Raw genomic sequence first — 10,854 nt, 5'->3', positions numbered from 1 at the left:
TTTTATTTTATTTTCTGTTTGCAAATGAGGGGGAGACGTAAAGTGGAGAATTGAGAGGGTGAAGGAAGTTTGAGGAAGAGGACGAAGAAGGAGAAGAGAAGCCATAAGTAAATACCTGATTGGGAGAGAGAAGAAAAGAAGAAGAAGAGAGGCGGTTGGTTTCTTGAATTTAATTTTTGTATAAAAGGTAATTATTTGGCAATTAATGAAGGGTAAGTCACGAACAATTGAATAGGGGCGTATAGTTGATTTCCGACCTGAATTTACACATACGTCCTTAAGTTACTATATAATCTTAAGGGTATAGATAGTAGTAAATTTTGAAATGACTAAGTAGTCCTTCTTAAAGGCATTGAATAATTGATTTTAATATTTTATCAAGGGTATTTTATGGTAGAAAAAAGGTTGGTCCAATTTAAATGTCCATGTTAATTATGGTATACTCTACTAATTGAGATAGCTCATGACAATATATATATATATAAAATTATAACTACAAACTTAAACTGATGAGAGGAGATGAAGAAAAAAATGGAAGGAGGAGGAGATGAATAAAGCATATGGATGCTTCCTGTAATATAACGTACAAAATGGAGGGAAATGCTGGGCGCCAAAATGAATTGGCACTAAGGAAATGGAGGGTATAATGGACGAGACAAGTTTTGCCGTTTAAAAAACTAAATAAATAAATAAATAGACGGGACAAGTTTTGCCGTCCGAGATAGAAACTAACAATTTCGCAAAAATGCATTGGTACATGACACATTTATAACAATTGCGACTGATGAAAAAAGCTGATGTGTCACAATTTTTTTAGCAACGCGCTGATGATGCTCTTATAAGGTGATGAATAAGTGATGTTAACTCTTCATACCACATCACTATATTTACATCATTACAAAGAGTGACGTTGTATATTATTACTAAATCACTTTTAGCAAAAGTGATGTCAAAACAAATTCAATACCAATTTTTGACATCACATTTGGATAAAGTGATGTCATATTTTCTATATATATAACATCATTCTTCAAGAAGTGATGTTAAAAAAGTGTTGTTAAAACACAAAATTGTTGTAGTATATATATTATATTGTAATGGTACTACCTTGTTCATCATAAAATTATGGTTTTATGCGTGTTAATAAATTTCAAAGCATTAAATAATATAGTGAGCATTTATCCTTGTTGCAATATTTTTTCCTGTTGCGTTGCAATCTCATGTTTCGTCTGTACCTATCCGTAATGGGACAAATTTTTCAGACTGGAATGAACATATTCAGTTCCACTTAGGTCTTATGGATATTGATTTGGCACTGTAGTTTGGAAAGCCTGATGAACCCACTAATTAATGACACTAATGAGGAGGACAAGGCCTTTTATGAAGCTTGGAAAAGGTCAAACAGACTTAGCATTGGGTTTATGAAAACAACTATTGCTAACAACATTAAGACATCGCTTCTTAAGACTGATAACGCGAAAGACTTCCTTAAGGCTGTGGAAGAGCGTTTCAAAACCGCTGACAAATCCCTTGTGGGGACCTTGATGGCCTAGCTGACCATGATGAAATATGGTGGGGTTCATGGGATGCAAGACCACATCCTGGAAATGATGAACCTGACTGCAAAACTTAAGATTCTAGGACTGAATGTTGATGAATCTTTCCTTGTTTAGTTTATTCTGAATTCATTGCCTTCTCAGTATGGTCAATTCCAAATCCATTATAACACCATTAAGGATAAATGGAATGTTAATGAATTGACCAATATGGTCATTCAAGAGGAGACAAGGCTTAAGCAACAAGGATATGATTGCAAATTGTTCATCTTATGACTCAAGGCTCAGGATCAGGGCATAAAGGTAGGAAGCCTGTAAAAGGCAAGAAACGAGTATCTTCCATGAATGAGTCTGCTCATGCTTCTTAGGCTCAAAAGAAGGGTAATGACATAATGAAGTGGAAATTCTGTAAGAAGGAAAGACACTATCGGAAGGAAGAGATGAGATCAATGGAACATAATGAAGTCTGCTGGGATCTTGTCGAATTGCCTAAAGGATGCAAGAAAGTCGCCAGTAAGTGGATCTTTAAGATCAAGCGCGATAGTAAAAGCAATATCAATAAACATAAAGCCAGATTTGTTGCCAAAGGTTTCACTCAAAAAGAAGGCGTTGATTACACCGAGACCTTCTCACCTGTATCTAAGAAGGACTCATTTAGAATCATCATGGCTTTGGTGGCTCATTTTGATTTAGAGTTGCACCAAATGGATGGATGTAAAGATTGCTTTTCTGAATGGAAATTTAGATGAAGAAATTTATATGGATCAACCAATTGCAAAAGGCTTTGCAGAAGAAGGAAAAGAACATCTAGTTTGCAAGCTTAAGAAATCAATATACGGACTTAAACAAGCTTCTAAGAAAATGGTATATTAAGTTTCATAACACCATTACATCCTTCAGTTTTAGTGAAAACACTGTTGATAAGTGTATATACTTGAAGGTCATTGGGAGCAAGTTTATATTTCTGATTTTATATGTTGATGATATCTTGCTTGGCAGCAGTGATCTTGGTTTATTACATGAAACCAAAAAGTATCTCACCAAGAACTTTGAAATTAAAGATATGGGTGAGGCAGCATATGTGATTGGCATCGAAATTTTTCGAGACCGTTCACAAGGATGGTTAGGGCTGTCTCAGAAAGCATATATTAACAAAGATCTAAAGAGATTTCATATGGAAAACTATAAAGCTGGGGAGTCTCCAATTCAGAAGGGGGATAAGTTTAGCCTTATGCAGTGTCCAAATTAAGAATGAATTAGAACGCAAACAAATGGAAGCAATTCCATATACTTCAGCTGTAAGAAGCTTAATGTATGCACAGACTTGCACTAGCCCAGACATTAGCTTTGTCGTTGGCATTCTAGGCAAATATCAGAGTAATCCAGGGGAGAACTAACACTGGAAACTCGCAAAGAAAGTGATGAGGTACTTGAAGGGAACAATTGATCATATGCTCACATTTAGGAAACCGATCATCTTGAGGTGATTAGTTACTCAGACTCAGATTTTGCTGGATGTCCTTATAGTTGAAAGTCCACATTTGGTTATGTGTTTATGTTGGTTGGAGGGGCTATTTCATGGAAAAGTGTAAAGCAATCGATCATTGATGCATCCACTATGGAGGCTGAGTTGGTGGCTTACTTTAAGGCCACAATTCATGGATTATGGCTGCAGAATTTTATCTCAGGGCTTAGAGTTGTTGACTCTATTTCTAGGCTGCTGAGAATTTACTGTGACAATGCCGTAACAGTCTTCTTCTCAAAGAATGACAAATATTCTAAGGGTGCTAAACACATGGAGTTGAAGTTTCTTTCTGTTAAGGAAGTACGGAAACAACGAATGTCTATTAATCATATTAGCACAAAACTTATGATTGCTAATCCACTAACCAAAAGGCTTCCACCAAAGACATTTAAAGAGCATAGTGTTAGTATGGGTCTTCGTTGTAACCCTTGATGTTATCTTAGTTATTTGGATTGAATTATGAGATCTCTTAATAATATGGACACTTTTGAGATCTCAAGTAATGTGTTTATGTTATTTCCTGTTTCCATTACGTACGTATATTAATAATAATTAATGGATTCAAACAGGATATTATGTGGACATAATGTAGGCATAGGCATTACTATGGCCGTATGCCTCTCGCTTATGGTTCATGTCAATCAAGTTGCTAATGTTGTGGTACAAGGAAGGGACTGTGTCGTTTTAATGACATACAACCACCATGACTCCATAAGTAGGTTGTTTGATTATGACATTATGATAACCAAATTATGTGAGACATAACTTGGATACATAACTATTGAAAGCGCGCATAAATGTTATTTTCTTGTAAACCCACATAACATACCGTTTTTATAAAAGAAAATTACTATTTAGTTTTATCATATGGACCAAGTGGAAGATTGTAAAAAACGATTATATTAATGATCCATATTAATTAATGAACCATCTAATCAAATCATTCTCATAATGATGGTCCATAATAATAAAACTAAAAAACGTTTTGATTTTAAATGTGTGGGTTAATTATCGAATTATGTATCTACATATCGTGTCCCTCGCTATTGGTTCGAGATTAACGTTTCTCTACGTTTATGGGATGGTGAGTAATTGGAAAATAATTGTGAGAAATCCGTCCTCTCCTACCATTATTTAAGTTTAAAATCCTATTACTCTAGACAACAACACGCTGAAAGTTAACTAATGGTTAAGGAAAACGGTTATTTTAAGAAAATTATTCAAATTATTATTGATTTTCTATTCCGCTTTATTATATTCATCCACATGGATCAAGATAAGTCATTTTATTGGTTCTTTATTTATGTTTAATATATATGTGAAATAACTTGTGATTTATATCCTTAATACACTATTAAAATAATGCTTACAGTGGACTCTAGACTGAGATTATTTGCTCTTGTAGAAACTTGTTTCTCAATAACTAAAATCAGATTTGGCTCTATCCTTGTAACCCTTTTGTAACAGTTAGTTTCGCTCAAAAGCTTCTTCACCAAAATGGCCAGCATAAGAAAGTCCCTTGGAAAAGAACACCACTACTGACTGTCTAACTAATCTACGAAAACCCAAAATTAGGAAAAGGCAATACAGATTGCTAGAATACCCCAACCAACCACTAATCTGTTACTTTCCCAACTCAACTCGTTTCAAATTTTCAACTTCTTAATTTGAAACCCATCTGGTAAGAAATATAAGCATCCACATATGCATACTTAATTTGATCCTCCCGAAGAACTCTGGTTTCCCAGTTTTGGGCTTCTTAACAGATAGATCCAGTATCTTGGAAGCAAGCTCTTTCATACTAGTTTGATTACCAGGACTCTTGAGCAAAGATGACCATGTGCTGTTCTTCACCAAATCCGTAATGTCCTGAATACAGGAAAAGTCCAGTGTATATTGTTTCCTGAGCTTTGTTACATCAGCTTTAAGGCCAACCCCAACAAAAGAGATGTTAGAATCATTAAGAAATTCCTTGGGCATCAAAGGAATAATGTCCATATGGAAGAGTTGAAGAATGAGACACTTGTTATCTACGCACAGTTGCAGCAATGCAACATTATTCAATTTGCCTCCCTTTATGAAACTTGGTTTCCACTCGCAGTCCATACCCACAACAAGTGGGCTTTGGTATAAAGTTCTCACATTACTAATCCAGTTCTCAACTTGGGAAGCTTGATTTGTAACTGTTGCTTCTAGGGCTTTGCCACAAAAGTTGACAATGTGTTGAGAAGTGTTTGAAGGAGATTGCAATGGTGGTTTTTGTTCTGTTGTTGAAAGTGTGGAGAAGGGTACTTTCTGAAATGGATTGTACATGGTGCTCATCAGTTTTCTTCTCTGGATATATAATGCTGCCATTGCTCTTTTCTTTGGGGGCTCGCACAAATACTTCAAAACTTTGCACTCTGCATCACATTAACTTGTATACCACCTCGCTATGAAGACTAGTAGCAGGTCCCAAAATCTCTGAGGAAGAAATGCATAATTCTATTAACAGTATTCACATCTTATAATATTTAATTTTATTTTGTAAATCAGGCAACAATGTAAAAGCATATCATATGTATTCAAAAAGATAGGCAACTCTTCTATTCACAATAAGTTTGATGCGCACTGAACCGAGAAAAAAAGAGAGATCCCTTTTTGAATCGATTAAAAGATGGAGATGACACTAAATTGTTAAGATGGAGATTACAAACATTAGAGATCGAGTCAGTCACTTGAATAGAATTAAGAACCCAAGCATTCATGAATATATCTCACTTTTAACTCAAACTTATATGACAGACCTAATTAAAAAGCTCATTAGGTTTCTTGGATCATTCTGGCACCTGTACAACATTCAAAGCCAGTATGTATAGACGCCACGATGATACAATAAAACCCTTATGTTACAAATGCTAAAACTTTCTAATAACTGCAACATATGATAAAACAAATCCGAGGTTAACTCGAGACTCTTGAAGATTTCAGATATAAAATCATTATGTGAGCAGTATTGTAAAGGAAACAAAAGTACAACCATGTTCAACATCAATCGTTTGGAAAATAAATAAATAAATAAGGGGAAATAACACCAATATAATGATATAAAGGGCATAATACAGACCTTTATCTAGATTCATGAATATATTGCATCTATCATCTATGAAATATATATTCAATCTACATTCCTCATAGTTTGTCTTAATATCACAGAAGTAATTATATAGATCATTAAGCATCATGCTACAATGTACTTGCAACATGCTAACTTAATCTAATCAATATTCATCAATGCTACAAGCCTAAAAATGTATTAAAGGTCTAAAACTTAAAGGCATTAATAAATCATGAGAATTCTGATACGAGTTCTAAGAGTATCTAATAATGGCAACTTAAGATAAAAGAAATCAGAGATAAGCTTAGGTTTCTAAGGAAATCAGAGACAAGTTTTTATTTTTTTGCAGAAGTAGACAAGCTATTAAACCATATAAAGAAAAGAAACATTTGAACCACTCACCTCTTTCACTTGGAAAACACCATATCAAATCCTAAATAGGTGATTTATGTATCACATTAGCTTCGCCAAAATGTTTGTGCGAGAAGCCAAGAACATCTGTGGACCCTTTCCACAATTTGACAAGTTACTTTAACCACGTTTATGAAGGTTTTGTCACATTAAGGTATACCTTGGATGCTTGGAAGAAACCATCCAATAATGTGGTCATACACGATGTCTGAAGGGATTGTCTCTTTTCTTCTCTATTTCATTAATTTCTGCTTTGTTCACTTGCCTCACTCTATTCTGACTTTATGGTTGACATGCTTTAGAAAATAAATGTATTATGTCACAAATTATGTTACAGTTTATCCCAACATAGTAGTCTTTCGAAAATATAACATTCGATATAGGAAATCCCATAGATGCCAAATCAACTATCTAGAGATATATGTTCTTGTAGAAACATGTTGTTCAATAAGTATAAACCAGATTTGGTTCAATTCATAATAGATGGTGATGATATCAGCATTATCTTATTGTACCAGCAGAATGCTAATACGCTTCAACATTATAGAAAAAGGAGAATCTCTCAGTATCCGATCAACCTACGAAACCCCAAACTAGGACAAGGAAATACAGAACACCCTAACCAAATAACTTCCTATTCTTCAAACTCATTTTGTATCATCCTTTGAACAATTTAAAACCCATCTGGAAAGAATTCTAAGCATCCAAACATGCATACCTAACTTGAAACACTTTAAGAACCTCAGCTTCCCAATTGCTGAAACTAATCTTTTTTGGTATCTTCATCGACAGGCCCATTATCTCCCGATCAAGCTCATTCTCACCGGGCGTACAAAACAGCAAGGGCGGTCTTGCTCCTTATAGGGAGAACGAACCTTAAAGCAGAACACCAAGGGCTGTTCTTAACCAACTCCTCTATCTCCTGAACACAAGAAAAGTCCAGTTCATACTGTTTCGTGAGCTTCGTTACATCAGACTTAAGGCCCACTCCAACAAATGAGGCGTTATAATGATTAACAAACTCCTTGAGCATCAAAGGAATATATACTGTCGATGTGGAGAAGTTGGGTAATGAGACACTCACTTTGTAGTCACAGTTACATTACTGCATCACTGTACAATTTTTCTCCATTGATAAATGTTGCTTTCCACGTACAATCAATACCAAGAATAAGTTGTGTTTGATAAGAAGATCTAGCCCCTTACACTTTCTACTGTTAGCTGTTGATTTGAAATCTGAACATACTACTCCATATCTACTTCAGAAGCTGAATTGGTGACTGTGCTTCCTATGAATTCGCGACGAAAGTCAATGATGTGTCTTCGACATTGTGAATATGGTTTCTCTGTCTTTGCAAGAAAAGCTGAAATTGGGTTCTTGACATTGTGATTGAGGTCCACGCCACAAAATTTGCCAGTGTCATTTTGACATTGTGATGGTGGCTTTTTCTCTGTTGTTTGTTGAGGAAGTATAGATTGCTTTGGCCGGTGAGTTGAGTGGGGACCACCGAGACAGTGACGAGACATGACTAACGAGATGTGTCCTAAACAAATAGAGGAGTGTAAGTTATGGGTGGGCTGAATTAATTATGGATGAGATAGCATTAAGACCCTTTCGGTAAGCAAGATTCACTTCGTTACAACTATGGACCGGGTCGAGAGGCCCAAATAACAATTCTGCCTTTTAGTAGTTTCTTACCCCTTTCTTGCTCTCAATTCTCTCAAGTTGTGGGAAAATACTTCGGTCCTCAGCGCTTAAGACCGAAGTGTGTCCAATGCCGCTGAGGACCACACATTTCGTATTTTTTGTTTTTTTTTTTGAATTTTTTTGAAGACTTTTTGTGGGAAAATGCTGATGTGGATACCAAATGTGTGGTCCTCAGCCGCTTTAGACGCAAAGCTTTTCACCCCAAATCTCTAGTAGAAGTTTAGACATTTAGGTAAACAGAAACAAGTGAATAATTCATAAGCAAAAACAACATATATATATATTGGTAAACATTTCCCAATTCACAACTATTCTAATCCTTCAATAGTAATTTGCGACCAATCCTGTAAGAAACATATGCATCAATACAGGCATACTCAATCTGATTCTCCTTAAGAACAAGAGCATCCCAGTTGCTCATTGTTACCTTCTTGGGCTTAATCATACTCAGGCCTGCAATTTCAAAAGCAAGATCTTTCAAACCCGGCCGACGGCCTGTAAAAGCCGAAGCCCAATCACTGTCCATAGCCAACTTGCGCACATCCCTGGCATTAAAACATTCTAAGCCATAACTGTCCCTAAGTTTCTTTACATCACTTTCAACCTCAACTCCAACAAACGTTATGCTCGAGTCGTGAAGAAAGCCCCTGAGCAAGCGAGGAATGCGATCAATGTAAAGGAGTTGGATGATAAGGCACTTGTTTTCTATGCACAGTTGCAAAAGAGCTAAAGGGTTACACCTTCCCCTTATGTAGTTGGGCTTCCATTCGCAGTCCAAGCCGACGAAAAATGGCTTCTGATAAGTTTGACGAACCTCACGGACCCAATTCTCCACTGTTTCAGCACTATCAGTGACTGTTGTTTCAATCAGATTTCCTGAAAATTTGACATCATGTCTAGAGAATGCCTCAGAAGATGAGTTCATCAACCTATTGTGGGGAAGCCTCTTTCGTGCCTTGTCCATCTAGGTAGTCTGCTTGTTAATTGTTATGATGTATGTATTGGACTATTGAGGCATGAAGAATTCCCTTTATATAAAGCTCAACCTGGTGTACAATAAATACCACGTTAACAACTGCACGCTTAGAATTCCTAGCGGTTCGAATACACTCCCCATTCCCCAATGCAATTTTGGGTCTGTTCATGCTAATCCCATTATTAATAAATAATAATTTCTTCAAATAATGTGTTAATGTTTTTGGACTTGGACTGGGCTATACTGTAATTAGTAATGAGTACTAGTCGGGTCCACTCTATTTCTTCACCAAGAAGTCTTGGTCCTGTATAAAAAATTTGACTCTCTCCACTCTCAGTCTCCCCCAGCAGCCATGGCTAGCCCCATCACTATCCAAGAGCTTGACATCTCATCAGAAACCCATTCAACCTACACAGTCCAAATCAACACTAACGCAATCCACACCACTGTCACCTCCACTCCATCAGTAGTAGATTCATTCATCAATGAGCTTCTCTACACCCATCGTTCCAGTCTCAACCGTCTAGTCATCGGTCTCGATGTCGAATGGCGTCCCTCTTTTAACCGTAACATCGAAAATCATGTCGCAACTTTACAACTATGTGTTGGACATAAATGTTTAATATTCCAATTCTTGTACATGCCTCATGTCCCACAGTCTTTGATTAATTTCTTGAACAATCCTATGTATAAATTTGTTGGTGTTGGTATTCAGGAAGATGTGGAGAAGTTGTTGTTGGATTATAATTTGGGTGTTGCGAATATTCTTGATTTGAGGAGTTTGGCTATGGGAAAAGGGTTTGGTCATTTGAGGAATTCTGGGTTGAAGGATTTGGCTAGGGAAATTGTGGGTTTGGTGATTGAGAAGCCGAAGAGGATTACGATGAGTAGGTGGGATTATGAGTGGTTGTCTTATGAGCAGATTAGTTATGCTTGTGTTGATGCTTTTGTTTCGTTTGCGATTGGGAATCGTTTGATTTGGGAGATCTGATGAATTGGGGGTTTTATGAAAAGTTAGGGTTTTAAGTATGTGGGTATGATTTTCTTTTGTTTTTAGGGTTTTAAGTATGTGGGTATGATTTTCTTTTGTTTTTAGGGTTTTTAGGGTTTGAAGACTTGAATTATAGAAATTAAGGGATGTGTGCATTTTCTCTCATTGTTTCCACTTTATGAAAAGTTAGGGTTTTAAGTATGTGGGTATGAATTTCTTTTGTTTTTTGGGTTTTTAGGGTTTGAAGACTTGAATTGTAGAAATTAAGGGATGTGTGCATTTTCTGTACATCGGTTCCACTTTAAAATGTTAATGATAATGCTTGTTTGTCTTATTTTTATTTAGTTTGTAATTTTCTTACATGATTTTGAGATTGAATTGCTTATTGTTCTTGTTTTGTTGATTGCGATTTTATCATCTCATGTTGCAATGTTGCAAGTGCTCTTATATTATTGTTCACCATATGAAATTGTTTTTGGTTGGTAAGATGTATACACAGAGTATAGTATTATCAGTATAATTGAGTGACTAATTATTTGTCCTTCATAGCCTTTCTTTGAGTCTGTCTATATGGTGTTGTTGAAATGGCT

General features: G+C 36.0%; 2 protein-coding genes and 1 long non-coding RNA gene across 3 annotated transcripts; 1 reads left to right on the top strand and 2 right to left on the bottom strand.

The window, feature by feature from the left end:
- Nucleotides 1–4,365: 4,365 nt before the first annotated feature.
- Nucleotides 4,366–7,435, bottom strand: LOC147480682 (uncharacterized). The gene is made up of 2 exons (XR_015206614.1): nucleotides 7,308–7,435; nucleotides 4,366–5,544 (listed from the first exon to the last, which is right to left on the bottom strand). It is a non-coding gene; the product is annotated as an uncharacterized LOC147480682 (long non-coding RNA).
- A 1,122-nt stretch (nucleotides 7,436–8,557) lies between these two features.
- On the bottom strand, nucleotides 8,558–9,432 carry LOC147480681 (3'-5' exonuclease-like). Its single transcript, XM_086577774.1, has one exon. It carries the CDS (start codon nucleotides 9,259–9,261, stop codon nucleotides 8,611–8,613), a length of 651 nt encoding a protein of 216 aa, XP_086433900.1. The 5' UTR covers nucleotides 9,262–9,432; the 3' UTR covers nucleotides 8,558–8,610.
- A 133-nt stretch (nucleotides 9,433–9,565) lies between these two features.
- LOC147480680 (3'-5' exonuclease-like) lies at nucleotides 9,566–10,598 on the top strand. The gene has a single exon (XM_086577773.1). The coding sequence runs from the start codon at nucleotides 9,626–9,628 to the stop codon at nucleotides 10,262–10,264; it is 639 nt and encodes a 212-aa protein (XP_086433899.1). The 5' UTR covers nucleotides 9,566–9,625; the 3' UTR covers nucleotides 10,265–10,598.
- The last annotated feature ends 256 nt before the right edge of the window (nucleotides 10,599–10,854 follow it).

This window comes from Coptis chinensis, chromosome 8 (assembly GCF_015680905.1).
Source record: "Coptis chinensis isolate HL-2020 chromosome 8, ASM1568090v1, whole genome shotgun sequence".
Classification (NCBI taxonomy): Eukaryota; Viridiplantae; Streptophyta; class Magnoliopsida; order Ranunculales; family Ranunculaceae; genus Coptis; species Coptis chinensis.
The sequence above is the reverse complement of the archived record's forward strand: the minus strand, read 5'-3'. Positions and strand labels throughout refer to the sequence as shown.